The 14,555-nt window shown below is 46.2% G+C and overlaps 1 protein-coding gene across 1 annotated transcript in view; it reads right to left on the bottom strand.

Moving 5' to 3' along the window:
- The window catches only part of CSMD2 (CUB and Sushi multiple domains 2), a 225,955-nt gene that overhangs the window by 110,286 nt on the left and 101,114 nt on the right, over positions 1-14,555 (bottom strand). The window contains 4 exon segments of the mRNA XM_031063038.1: positions 1,173-1,276; positions 6,968-7,089; positions 10,486-10,610; positions 11,543-11,630. Coding sequence (XP_030918898.1) covers positions 1,173-1,276; positions 6,968-7,089; positions 10,486-10,610; positions 11,543-11,630 — 439 coding nt within the window.

The following is a 14,555-nucleotide window of genomic DNA, read 5'->3' as shown; positions in this document are numbered from 1 at the left end:
AGCAGGAATTTACTGAAAACTTCCTGGAAAAAGATTCCAGGCACTGCACCTTGCTCAGTCTCAGATATTCCAAATTTGCATCAGCCCCACCTGGCCAGGTGCATTCTGGTGCTCACACATAAAGCTCAGAGGGGACAATTTTCTGTCCCAAAAGTGACAGAAAACCCTAAAACCATTGGATCCTGGCATGGCAAGCCCTCAGCCCCACCTGGCCAGGTGTATTCCTGCAGGAGGGAGTTGGAACTCACACATAAAGCTCAGAGGGGACAACATTCTGTCCCCAAAGTGACAGAAAACCACTAAAAAAAAAGCCCTAAAACCTCTGGATCCCTGCATCCCAAACCCTCAGCGCCACCTGGCCAGGTGTATTCCTGCAGGAGGGAATTGGTGATCACACATAAAGCTCAGAGGGGACAATTTTCTGTCCCAAAAGTGACAATCAGCCCCAAACCCACTGGCTCCTGGCACGCCAAGCCCTGCAGCCTCACCTGGCCAGGTTCATTCTATTACTCACACATAAAGCACAGGGGGACAATTTAATTTTCTGTCCCCAAAGTGACAACCAGCCTCAAAACCCACTGGATCCCTGCATCCCAAGCCCTGCAGCCTCACCTGGCCAGGTTCATTCTATTACTCACACATAAAGCACAGGGGGACAATTTAATTTTCTGTCCCCAAAGTGACAACCAGCCTCAAAACCCACTGGATCCCTGCATCCCAAGCCCTGCAGCCTCACCTGGCCAGGTTCATTCTATTACTCACACATAAAGCACAGGGGGACAATTTAATTTTCTGTCCCCAAAGTGACAACCAGCCTCAAAACCCACTGGATCCCTGCATCCCAAGCCCTGCAGCCTCACCTGGCCAGGTTCATTCTATTACTCACACATAAAGCACAGGGGGACAATTTAATTTTCTGTCCCCAAAGTGACAGAAAACCACTAAAAAAAACCCCTAAACCTCTGCATCCCAAACCCTCAGCGCCACCTGGCCGGGTGCAATCCTGCAGGAGGGAGTTGGAACTCACACATAAAACTCAGAGGGGACAATTTTCTGTCCCCAAAGTGACAGAAAACCACTAAAAAAAACCCCTAAACCTCTGCATCCCAAACCCTCAGCGCCACCTGGCCGGGTGCAATCCTGCAGGAGGGAGTTGGGGAATTGGTACTCACACATAAAGCACGGATTTCTGGTCTCCGACCTGGCCCCCGTCCCCCACGGTCAGCGTGTCGTAGCCTCTCTCCAGCTCGAATTCCTCGAAAGTGAGCTTGATCACCTGCCAAGGACACAATTAACACAGTTCATTTGTCAATTAACATCAAGCCCTGCCCATGGATCCCGCAGCAGCTTCCGAGAGCATCAAAATCACCGAAACATCCCCAAAAGTTGGGTGGTTTTTCTTGTTGGTTTCTTTTTATAGTTTTTTTTTGGTTGGTTTTTTTTTGGAGGTTTTTTTGGGTTTGGTTTGTTTTGTTTTTTGAGGTTTGTTTGGGGGTTTTTTGTGGGTTTTTTGGTTTTTTTGTGTTTTTTTTGTTTTGGTTTTGGTTTGGTTTTTGGGGTTTTTTCTTCGGTTTGGTTTGGTTTCTTGGGGTTTTTTCTTCGGTTTGGTTTGGTTTTTTGGGGTTTTTTCCCTCAGGATTTTTACAGTGATTTGGATCACCTCTGCTTGCCCAGCTGACTTCACTGACATCAATATTTGTGCGCTGGCAGCTCCACCCTTGTGGGCCTTTTCCCACCCTTTCCCTCCCCAAAACTGGAATTCCGCAGGCGGCTTTGGACGTTCATGGAGTAAATGCAGAGTATTTCATTTGTGGCTCAGGAAATACAGAATATTTTACTCTGTGCCTCAGGAAATGCAGAATATTTCATTCGTGGCTCAGGAAATGCAGAGTATTTTATTTTGTGGCTCAGGAAATTCTCCTGGTTCGTGGTCCGAGCAGGAGAGAATTTATGGATTTCTGTGAATTGTCAGAGAATTCTCTCCTGCTGTCTGCACACACAATCCTCAGCATTTTCACATCCCTAATCCCTTTCTTTCCTCTCCTGTGCCACCCAAATTTGGGATTTTCGCAGCCTCTCTGCATCACTCAGGAGCAGAACTGCCAGGGAAGTTTGTGCTCCAAGGCTCTCAGCTGCTTTGGGAATTTCTGCTTTTCAAATCCAATTTAAGGGGCAGAGTCCTTAACCCAGCCTGGGACAGGCTGAACAAACAGAAAAAGAAGAGATTAATTAAATTAAATTAAGAGTTTCACATCCCCCATCAGCAGAAATCAATGGAGTTTTCTTTCTTGGATTCTTTACCTGACCAGCAAAAAGACCAAAAAAAGCCCCAAAATCACTCAAATGCACGAGACCTTTGCAAATATAAGAATTTCCCTGACTTTTAACAGATTAAATCCCCAAATGTGGGTTGGTGCTCCTGTCAGCTGCTTCACACGACACAAAAATCATCAAAATTCAAGAAGGAGAAGAAACCAACGCCCAGGAAATCCAAACTCTTGTTCTTTATTCCTTTTATAAGCAACAAAACCTGATCAGGTGTGGATTCCCAGGGAGATAAAAACCCCAAAGTTCAACCAAAAAATAATAATAAAAAAAGATGTTTATACAGCTCAGGCTGAGCTGGCCTGTGTTTTCTTTCCTACAGATGAGCACAGTATTTTTCAATGCGCAGAAAATGAAATGTAGAGATTTTAACTCATTTTTAAATGAGGTTTTTTTTATTTCCCCAAAAGCCCCAGGATGGTGAACCAGGAGCCTGGGTGATGCTTCAGACAACTTGAATTTGTGTTGAGTACCCAAACATTAACCTGTGCAGGCTCCAGAAGCATGAAGAGTTGCAATAAAGTAATGAATTTTGTATTTATTTACCCATTTTCCTGCTGTTTTTTTTAAATATTGTATTTATTTATCCATTTTTCTGTTTCGTAGGGTGATTTTTTTTTTGTTTGTTTGTTTGATTTGTTGGGTTTTATTTTGTTTTGGTTTTGTTTATTTGTTTGGGGTTGCTTGGGATTTTTTTTTGTTTTCCCTCTGAAAGCTGGGAATTTAATTTATTTAATTATTTAATGATTTGTTCAGTCACACTTTGAGGAGAAAAAGCCACAATAATTCACTCCAGGAGAACAGCAGCTCGTGCAGTTCTAACCTGAAGCTTTACAAGCTTCTATTTATTTACCCATTTTCCTGATTTTTTTTAATAATGTATTTATTTACCCATTTTCCTGTTTTTTTTTAATAATGTATTTAATTACCCATTTTCCTGTTTTTTTTAATATATATTGTATTTATTTACCCATTTTCCTGTTGGTTTTCTTTTTAATATTGTATTTATTTACCCATTTTCCTGTTGGTTTTCTTTTAATACTGTATTTATTTTCCTGTTTTTTTTTTTTACCCTGAAAGCTGGAAATGTAATTTATTTAATTTAATTATTTAATTGATTTATTTGGTCACATTTTGAGGAGAAAAATCCACAATAATTCTCTCCAGGAGAACATCAGCTCAGTGCAGTTCTAACCTGAAGCTTTACAAGCTTGTATTTTTTTTCCCATTGTATTTATTTACTTATGTTCCTGTTTGGTTTTTTTTTTTTTAATATTGTATTTATTTACCCATTTTCCCATTTTTTTAAAATATTTTATTTATTTACCCATTTCCCTGGGTGGTTTTTTTTTTAATATTGTATTTATTTACCCATTTTCCTGGCTTTATTTTTTTTTTTTTTTTTTGGCTTTAAAAGCTGGAAATTATTTTATTTAATTATTTACTGATTTGTTAAAAGCCACAGAGCCACCAGCACCCCCAAAATCTGGAACTGCTGAAGTGAAAAGGAGCAATCAGCAAAGCCAGGAAAATGAGACGGGACTCCTGATTCCCAAGTGATTGGAAGTCCAGTCACATTTTGGGGAGAAAAATCCACAATAATTCACTCCAGGAGAACAGTGCAGCTCTAACCTGAAGCTTTCCAAGCTCATTCCTCATTTCCCTGCCCCCCCCAGGCTCCAGAATTTCCCCCTCTTTTTGGGATAAATCATCCCCTTCTCCCTCCATCAGCTTGGACACGGCTTTTTTTGGGAATAACCCCAGGAGGAACCTCAACCAGCAACATCCATTATGTCAAGAAAGGGCCAGAAATAGCTTTTATGCAAATTCCCCAATTATCACATGCATTTCTCAGCTCCCCAGAGATTTCTTTTCCCACCGTGGTTGGAATTAATTCCCAAAGCACCAGGGCCCAGCTAAAAAAAACGAAATATCCCCCAAATAGGTTTTGATGTCCCCACTCTGCAGAGCAAAAAAAAATCCCAATTTGTCAATGAGGAGGCCTCAGCCCCGTGGGTGCAAAATTCCCAGTTCTGAGGGGAAAATTGCAAATTTGGAGGGGATTTTGGAGCTCAGTGGATATCAGGCTCGTTCTCTGCCAAAGACAGAGCAGAGGACTTGCAAATAATTCCTAAATTCAGCTCCCTGCTTCTCCCAAAGCTCCATGGAACAGCATCTGATCCAAAAACTGCTGGAGTCCATGAAAAGATTACCAAAAAATTTATTACAAAATATTATTTCCAAGTTATTTTATGGCAATTATTGGAAGCAATTAATCCCCAAATCCTTCCCTCAGCCAGGAAATGCTGGGATCATCCCTGAGGGACAAGCAGGGAGAGCTGTGGCCTTCCCAAAGGGTTTGGTGCTTTTCTCCCAACCCTCCCTGCTCCAGGAGAGCTTTTCCCAACCTGGAAATCAAAACTTCCACCATGAAACACCCAAAATCAAAACAAAAAATCCCTTCAAAAATTGACTTTAATTGAATTAGTTAAAGCTATTTATCATTTCAAAGGCAAAGGCAATGGGATCTCCTCCCACAGCTCAAAAATTTCCATATTTCTGTGGATGACAGAGCAGAACCTGCAGTTCCTTGTGCTGTGGAATCTCTGATCCGAGTTGGGAAATCTTAAAATGAATGGATTTGACCAATTCCAACCTTTTTTAGGATTTAGGAAAGCAGGGAGAGCTGTGGCCTTCCCAAAAGGATTTGGTGCTTTTCTTCCCTGCTTTAGGTTTTCCCTCCTTGTAAATGACACTGAAACACCTAAACCCCCCCAAAAAATCCCTCAAAAACTGACATTAATTGAATTAATTAAAGCTATTTAACATTTCAAAGGCAAAGGCAATGGGATCTCCTCCCACAGCTCAAAAATTTCCATATTTCTGTGGATGACAGAGCAGAACCTGCAGTTCTTTGTTGGGAAATGTTAAAATGGATGGATTTGACCAATTCCAATCTCATTTTTGTACAGGTGTGACTGCCCTGGCCTGGGGATGATCGATCCCTGTCCATTTTCCCTGGCAATGGGAATTGAGTGTTTGGTGCCCTCACAGCTTTTTCCAGTCTCAGCCCACGACAAGGAGAGGCAGGGCTTGTATTTAAATTTAAACCAGCGCAAAAATGTGAATAAATTTACAATTTATTGTAAAAAATACTGCATGAATAGCACGAGATAGACCCGAACCTCGCTCCTCTGCCCCTGGGGAATGAAATCCTGCTGGATAAGGGGAAAAAAATTGGGAAAAATCAGCATTCCTGGCACAGCCTCCCTGCCCTGATGAGCTGGGCCGCTGGGGCACCTCCCCACACCAGATATCAAAGGGGCTTCGATTGCAAATAATTACGCTCACTTTTAATTACAACCCTGAACTAAACGAGCCTTCAGCAGGGAGGGAAGGCCAGGGATTTCAGGACAGCTGGGAAAACACGGGGAAGAGTCTGTGTGGGGACAGAAACTGAGCCTGGGGGGCTCAAAAAACCTCGAATGTGAGGGTAAGGAGCTGGAAAAGGTTTCCCTCTGGATCCCTGGAAGTGTCCAGGGCCAAGGTGGACAGGGCTTGGAGCAACCTGGGGTAGTGGAGGGGTCTGGATGAGTTTGGAAGTGTCTGGATGTGTCTGGACGTGTCTGGAAGTATCTGGATGAGTTTGGAAGTGTCTGGATGAGTTTGGAAGGGTCTGGATGAGTTTGGAAGGGTCTGGATGGATCTGGATGTGCTTGGAAGTGTTTGGATGTTTCTGGTTGGGCCTGGAGATGTCTGGAGGTGTTTGGAAGTGTCTGGATGTGTCTGGATGTGTTTGGATGTGTTTGGAAGTGTCTGGAAATGTCTGGATGTGTTTGGAAGTGCCTGGATGTGTCTGGAAGTATCTGGATGAGTCTGGAGGCGTCTGGAATTGTCTGCATTTGTTTGGATGCATCTGGATGTGCATGGATATGTCTGGAGGTGTCTGGATGTTCCTGGATGTGCTTGAATGTGTCTGGATGTGTTTGGAAGTATTTTGGAAGCATCTGGATATGTCTGGAAGTGCCTGGATGAGTCTGGATGAGTGTCCAGTGCCTGGAGACAGAGCCCAGCCCCAGCTGAGCACAGGCACCTTTCAGGAGCTGCACAGAGTGACGAGGCCACCCCTGTGTCTCCTTTTTTCCAGGCTGAGCACCCTTAGGTTCCTCACAGGGTTTGTGCTCCCAGCCCCTCTGGATCAGCTCAAGAGTCCCAAAATCCTTCCCAGACTGAGGGCCCAGATTCACAGCCACCTTTCAGGAGCTGCACAGAGTGACGAGGCCACCCCTGTGTCTCCTTTTTTCCAGGCTGAGCACCCTTAGGTTCCTCACAGGGTTTGTGCTCCCAGCCCATCTGGATGCACTCAAGAGTCCCAAAATCCTCCCAAACTGAGGGCCCAGAAGAAGAAGCACCTTTCAGGAGCTGCAGGGAGTGATGAGGCCACCCCTGAATCTCCTTTTGTCCCTCAGTGGTTCCTCACTCACAGGGTTTGTGCTCCCAGCCCTTCTGCATGACCTCAAGAGTCCCAAAATCCTTCCCAAGCTGAGGGCCCAGATTCACAGCCACCTTTCAGGAGCTGCAGAGAGCGATGAGGCGACCCCAGAGTGTCCGTCTGTCCAGCCAGGCCCCCAGCCCAGCTCACCTTGGCGGGGTTGAGGGCGGTGATGACCCACACGCAGTAGGCGTTGTTGTCGTACTGCACGGGGTAGTTGGGCGACGTGATGACGCCGCTGGGCCCGCGCAGGTACGTGTCACACATCCTGGCTGGGGACACAAATGGGGACACTCAGCACTGCTGGGGGGGGAGGGAGGAGCTTGGGATGGAGGTGGGAGGAGGTGGAAACGGGGCAGTTGGTGTTCGGGTGGGTTATGGTGCTCCTGTTGTACAGCTGGGGGGTGAAAATGAGGGGGTTCTGTGTGAGGAGTGGGGCCGTCAAACTCTGATCTCAAAAACCCCTGATCCCACAAAACCCTGATCCAAACAATCGCTGACCCCATCAAACTCTGATCCCATCAATGCCTGATGCCAACAATCTCTGATCCCATGAAACCCTGATCCCAACAAACCCTGATCCCATCAAACCCTGATCCTATAAACCTCTGATCCCATCAACCCCTGATCTCACCCAAACTGTGATCCCATCAATGCCTGATGCCATCAAACCCTGATCCCAACAAACCCTGATCCCATCAACCTCTGATCCCAACAAACCCTGATCCCACCAAACCCTGATAGCACCAAACCCTGATCCCATCAGCCCCTGATCCCATCAACCTCTGATCCCAATAATCCCAGATCCCATAAAACCCTGATCTCATCCAAACCTGATCCCATCAATCCCCATCCCCGATCCAAACAAACCCTGATCCCAACAATCCCTGATCCCAACAACCCCTGATCTCACCCAAAGCTTATCCCATTAAACCCCAATCCCACCAAGCCCCGATCCCACCAACCTCTGATCCCATCAACCTCTGATCCCACCAACCCCCAATCCCTTAAAACCCCGACTCCCTCTCCCCTTCAGACCAACACCCAACTCTCTACCGCTCACACTGATTTATTTCCTTTTTTCCTCCTTTTTCCCTCATGAAAAACCCTTCCCCATCCAGGCCAGGAATGACACGTCTCCTTCCTGATGTCCCCAAAAAACCCCATTCCCTTTCTTCCTGCACATCAAACCCCCAAAACACTGCACAGCCAGGATTTATTAGGTCATTATTAAGTATTTATCAGCTGGTTTCCTTCTGTGGGCTCAGAACTAAGGTGGAAACTCAGCTCTGCATCTTCAAAACATCTCAGGTAAAGGAAAAGCTGGAAAAAGTGCTTAAGCAGGGAAAATTTTGCCCGTGGAATGCCTTTGATGTAATATTTAGCTGAAATATTCCACAAAAAAAAAAAAGTGGGGAAAAACATCCTAATTCTGGAAATATCTTCTGCTGTGATGGAGCCTCAAAATTAATTTATTTTTGACGTTTATTCCTTTATTTAAATGTATAATTTAATTTTCGAGATGTATTTGCATTTTTTGGAGTCTGCAAAGTTTTTTTTTTCCCTTTGGAAAATATAAAAAAATAATCTCCTGGCCAAGCTGTGGGAACATTGGGAATGGCTGGGAAGGTTACCCAGGATGCTGAACCATTCCTGCCTCATCCTGGAGCTCCCACAATGTAAAAAAAAAGGGTAAATCCCATTATTCCCATTTTTTTGGGTGGGATTAAGTGACTCTCCCAGGATCCAGAGGGAATCTGCTGAAAATGGGGAAGCTGCAGAACTTTCCCCCAAAATTTGCTCAATGGGGATTAAGAAATTATTGAAGCCCAAGGGGTCAAAATTTGGGACTGGCTCTGGAATTGGAGAGAAACCCAATTTAAAAAATGGCACAAACTGGGAGGAAAAAGTGGCAGAAAGCTGAAATAAAAATCAAACTTTTTAAATAGAAAAAAAACCACCCCAAAATATGGAAGTCAGCAGCTGAAAAAATTAAGTTGATTCACAGAAACAGAATAATGCTGGCAAATCCTTTCTTATCTCTTGCAGGAGGACACCATAAATTTCCTTTACAGTGTCACATATTTATGCCAAATATCCTCTTACACTGATTCAATTTATTCCAGGCTTGTTTCAAGAATTACATGGGATTCCAAAGCCCTGAAAAAATCTGCAGATGAAATTAAAGAAAAAAAGAACTAGGAGAAAAAAAAAACCCAACAACCCTATTTATGATTTTAAGAGCTTTAAAGGGATTCAATTAAAAATATTACAAGTTGTTCTTTATTAGCATTACAAATATCACAATGTGACATTTCAGAGAGGGAATGAAAACAAAATGGCCAAGGGCAAAATGGGAAAAATGGGAGAAAAACTCCATTCCCTGATGGCTCCTGGGGAAGCACAGCCCCAAAATTTCACATTTCCAGTTAAAAATCTCCCTCCAGCTCTGCTCTTCCAGGTTTTATTCCAGTCTTTCCTCTATCAGGAGAGGGGAGAAAACACCTGGAATAGGGAGAGGGGTGATCCTGCTCAGGTTTGACATCCCTGAATTAAAGGAAATCTTCAGGAGAAAGGGAAGGGAAGGGATTTAGGGATGGTTGGGAAATTCATGGAGGAGTCTGTGAGGGGAAAAGGAGGTGCAAAAACACCTGAGAAAAGCTGAAAAGTGAGGGTGGGGAGGCCCTGGGGAAGATTTCCCAGAGAAACTGTGGATGCCCCATCCTTGGAAATGTCCAAGGCCAGCCTGGGGTGGGAAGGTCTCCCTGCCCACGGAACAACATTTTCCTTAAGGTTCCTCCCAACCCAAACCCCTCTGGGACTCTCTGACCTGGCCAAGGGACGACTTGAGGGCAGGATGGGTGAGAAATGAACAGGAAGGAGCTGGGAATTCCTACAAATCCCGAAATTCAGCCAGGCTGAGCCCCCTCAGGCTGTCCCTGGATCCCTGGGAGTGTCCAAGGCCAGCTTGGAGCAACCTGGGAGAATGGAAGGAGCAGGATGGTCCAACCCAAACCATTCTGGGATTATTTGACCCCAGGGCAGGATGGGTGATGGAAAAGGAACAGGAAGGAGCTAGAATTCCTAAAAATCCCAAAATTCAGCCAGGCTGAGCCCCCTCAGGCTGTCCCATGATCCCTGGGAGTGTCTAAGACAGTGGAAGGAGCAGGATGGTCCTCAAAGTCCCTCCAACCCAAACCACTCTGAGATTTGACCTGAGGGCAGGATGGGTGATGGGAAAGGGACAGGAAGGAGCTGGGAATTCCTAAAAATCCCAAAATTCAGCCAGGCTGAGCCCCCTCAGACTCCCCCATGATCCCTGGGAGTGTCCAAGGCCAGCTTGGAGGGACAGTGGGAAGAACAGGATGGCCCAACCCAAACCATTCTGGGATTATTTGACCCCAGGGCAGGATGGGTGATGGAAAAGGAATGGAAGGAGATGGGAATTCCTACAAATCCCCAAATTCAGCCAGGCTGAGCCCCCTCAGATTCCCCCTGAATCCCTGGGAGTGTCCAAGGCTTGGAAGGCCAGTGGAAGGAGCAGGATGGTCCTACCCAAACCATTCTAGGATTATTTGACCCCAGGGCAGGATGGGTGATGGAAAAGGGACATGAAGGAGCTGGGAATTCCCCCAGACCCCCAAATCCAGCCAAGCTGAGCCCCTCACCTCTGCAGACGGGCCGGTGGTCGCTCCAGGCCACGATGATGTCGCTGACCCTCTTGCAGGTGATGCTCTTGGAGCCCTGCAGGTCGTAGCCCTCGTTGCAGGAGAACTGGATGCTGGAGCCCAGCCTGGAGAGGGGACAGAGGGGACATCAGCCTGCTCCTGCATCCCAGCATTTGGGGCCAGGGCCATCCCCAGGCAGCGGGAAGGGAGGAGGGACCAGCTCTGCCTCCCCTCTGCTCTGTTTGCCCCAGGTGCTGATGCCCAAATGCCAATTTTTAGTGACATTTCAGGGGGAATTTCACCCACAGCTCTGACAGAGGACACATTCAGAATTCTCAAAAAGTGAAGTAAAAGTCTTTCTCAACTGCTGAGAGTTCTGCCCTTTGTTCTGTGGTTTGGATTCTGAGCTTTGCTGTTCCAGCTGCTTTGTTCACTGGGGTGACACAATCCAGCCCGCAGCAGCTGGGAATTCATCCCGTGGAATTTAGGGACTGCTGGGATTCCCTTTCCTCTGCCCTCCCTCCTTTGCTGCATTTAAGGAGAATCTGACAGACTGGGATTCGACTGAGAGACACTTTCCATGAGCAAAACAGCCCTGGGCAGCAGAATCAGATGAAATATTGATTCCCCACGGCCACCAGCAGCTGGGGCATCCCTGCAAAGGAAAACTGGGACCTGGAAAGGAACAACAGCTCTGGTTTAAACTTCCTAAACCCCAATTAGCTGGCACCACACAGGCTCAGTGACAAGGAACCTCAGCCACCTCAAATTCTCTAAGGGCAGGGCCATGCTGAGGCTTGAGCTAATTTGAAAAGTGATTTTTTTTCTTTTGGCTGTTTCAGTTTTCCAGGGGAGGGAGGACAGCACACGACCTGGATTGGGAAAGGATAAAAACACTCCAAGAGATCTTTGTGGAACAGCACACACAGGAAGGGTTTTACACACGTGTTCCCCAAAATTGGGCAGGATTTTGGGAGGGGGACAGAGCAAACAGAGCCCCCCACACCAGGAGAACACCCAGGAGCTCATGCACAGAACGCAGAGAAAATGTTCTTACCTAAAATCGTTGCCTATCCTTTTGCCTCTCTCGGGAATCCCAGGGTCTGGACACAAATTATGTCCCTGGGACACACCAACCTGAGTTACTACAAAGCAAAAAAACAGCACATACAGAGACAGAATAGCAAAAGGAACATTCTTTCAGCAGCTGGCTTGGTGGATGTGGCGAGAAAAATGGCAACTGGGAGCTCAGAAACCTCAGTGTTTTATTGCAGAAAAACAACAGCTTTGGAAACAAATACCCTGCTCAGTTTACACACCCGAGTGTTTTCTAGGAAATGCCGGCTAGGGACGCAGTTTTCCCTCTGTTCCACTACAGAAATACCTCTGGAAAAAGTTGATTTTTTGGTATTTTTTTCCATTCTGCTAAATGACACCAATCACAGAGCCTGCTTGTTATGATTCAAACTCCACCTGCCACCCTCCAAGGCGACCTCACCGCCCTCCAAACCCAGCCCAGCGTGCCAGGGAAAGAAAACAACTCCATGAAAAGGCAGGTGAGTGATCCCAGGGGGGAAAAACCAAGCACAGAACGAGAGGGAGAAAGGAGAGGGGGATGCAAGTCGAGGGTTTGAAAGCCAAGTCATTTAGTTGGAACATGGAAAAAATTTATGGAGCAACCTGGATGCCAACAAATATGAAATCCATGGGGTGGTGGCCAGTACTGAAGAAAGCTCCCAGCTCCACTCTCCCCATTTCCAGCCCTCTCCAACGTGTCCAAAGCACAAAGGAGGGTTCAGGGTGGGGGAACCTGGGGGGTCCCTCAGCCCTGGCACAATCCTGATTTCCAGGCTCAATTCCAGCACAGCAACAAGGGGACAAAAGGGGGGTTTTGCCACAGGAATTCTATAGGATTTGGTTTTCTTTGCACCCAAACCTACAGCACATTTCTCAGCCGTGATGCTGAACCACTGAAACAGCCCCATTTCCATCCCACCTCTGCCCAGCACTGGATTACGGGGAAGAAAATCCCAATTTTACTGCAAGCACGGTGCCCCAAAGGAGGAGGGTGACACTGAGGTGACACCAGCCTCTTTCTCATGGCAGACAGAGGGCTCAGCAGCCGGAGCCCTGCAGAGGGAATGGGAGAATCCATGGGGAGAATCCACCCACCCTGGACACACACAAAGCCAATACCATCCAATATCTGGAATTAACCCCTGGTGCATCCCCAACTACAGCTGTTCCTACAAGGAGGATGCTTCCCAATTTTGCTGACCCCAAAAATATTCCAGCTTCTCCTGAGCACTAACACTCCTCTGATGCCCTATAGGAATCCTGTTTTTAAGGCCCTTTTTTCCTCCCTTCCCACCGTGCTGGAGCAGGGATGGGGCTGGGATTGTCCCCACAGGATGCTCTGGTGCTCTCCTGTGTGTGTGGGAGGGCACAGAGGTGACAGAGCCATGGATTCATGGAAAACACCCTCTGAGGGATTGTTTTCCCATTTTCCATGTCCATAACCTGTCACAGACATATTTCATGAAAAATCCTTTCATTAGGATCTTTTCTCCTGAGAAGCTGAGAAGCTTCAGCTTCTCCATGTTTTGCTGCTTTGGAATGCGATTTGGAGAATTGTTTACCCAGCATGTGAAATTGTTTTTTCACTTGATGACCAATGACAGCCACCTGTGTCGAGGCTGTGAGCAGTCACAAGATTTTATTATCTTTCCTTTCCTTTCCTTTCCTTTCCTTTCCTTTCCTTTCCTTTCCTTTCCTTTCCTTTCCTTTCCTTTCCTTTCCTTTCCTTTCCTTTCCTTTCCTTTCCTTTCCTTCCCTTCCCTCCTTTCCTTCCCTTCCGATGTCTCCTTTCTTCTATTCTTTAGTATAGTTTTAATACATAATTTTCTTTTAATACAATATATATCATAAAATAATAAATCAGCCTTCTGAATAATGGATTCAAGATTCTCATCTCGTCCCTCATCCTGGGACCCCTGTGAACAGCACCACAATAACCCCTGGTTAAGCTCAGTCAGCAGCACCAAAGCAGAATCCGGCATCTCTCCATTTTCTGCAGCTCCAAACTTTGCTCTGCCGCTTTCCACAGGCCCAGAGGATTCCAAATCACCCCAGAGTGTGAAGGAAGGGAGAGCCCATGGATTCAACTCCCGGCTTCTGACAGGAAAGGTTTGGATGAACAAAGTCCCCGGGTGCCACTGCCCACCTTTGGTTCCCTCCCTGCTCCCAAAGGTGATACCTGTGCACAAGCAGCTCCCAAAGAAGGAAAATTCACCTCAGGATGAGGGACCCAAGGAGGGCTTTATGTCCCAAATCCATGTAGGAGTGAAGGAAAGTGCTCAAATTGCCGATTTTTCTCTGTAAAAACCTCCTGACCACACACACCTATAACAACCACACCCCAACACTTGGGAGCTCTTCCTCAGAGGAAAAATCCCATTCCCACAGCAAATTCCTCCTCCCACGGTCAAACCCACCCCAGCCCACCCCTTCTGTACCTCAGAGTGGGTCACTGATGCCACACCCAGTGATTATTTCTCATCTCAGATAAAAATGAAGCCTGGAATTCAAAACTTTGGGAAGAAACAATCCCAGGAAAACAAAGAGAAACAATCCCAGATCCCCAGGAAAACAAAGGCCCCAGAGGAGAGTTTGTCACCCCCAATGCTGAGGTCTAAGCCCAGCTCCTGTCTCGTTAGTGGAGATTCATTAACACCTAAAAACACGAGTAGATAAAGCAGAGAACAGGGAAGATAAAGCTGAGCAAGGGGGAGAGGGAAGATATCTCCATATCCTGGCAGTTGGGGAATTTCTCTTTTAAAGAAAGTGAAAGAAAAGGAGGAGATGGATTAGATGCTCATTTACAGAAACTGTTGTTCTCTACCTTTTGTTTTGAACAGACACACACACACAAAGAACAGCCCAAAGGTTACAAACTGGATTTGTCATGCTGAGAATTTGCTGTGTTCACCTTCCCAAAGTTTCACCTGGGCTGGGCCGTTCCCAAATGAACCCTCCCAAGGCTACTGGAAAAACAACAGATCCCAAAAATT

Source organism: Geospiza fortis, unplaced genomic scaffold (genome assembly GCF_000277835.1).
Source record: "Geospiza fortis unplaced genomic scaffold, GeoFor_1.0 scaffold289, whole genome shotgun sequence".
Taxonomy (NCBI): domain Eukaryota; kingdom Metazoa; phylum Chordata; class Aves; order Passeriformes; family Thraupidae; genus Geospiza; species Geospiza fortis.
This window is presented reverse-complemented; position numbering and strand designations above follow the sequence as displayed.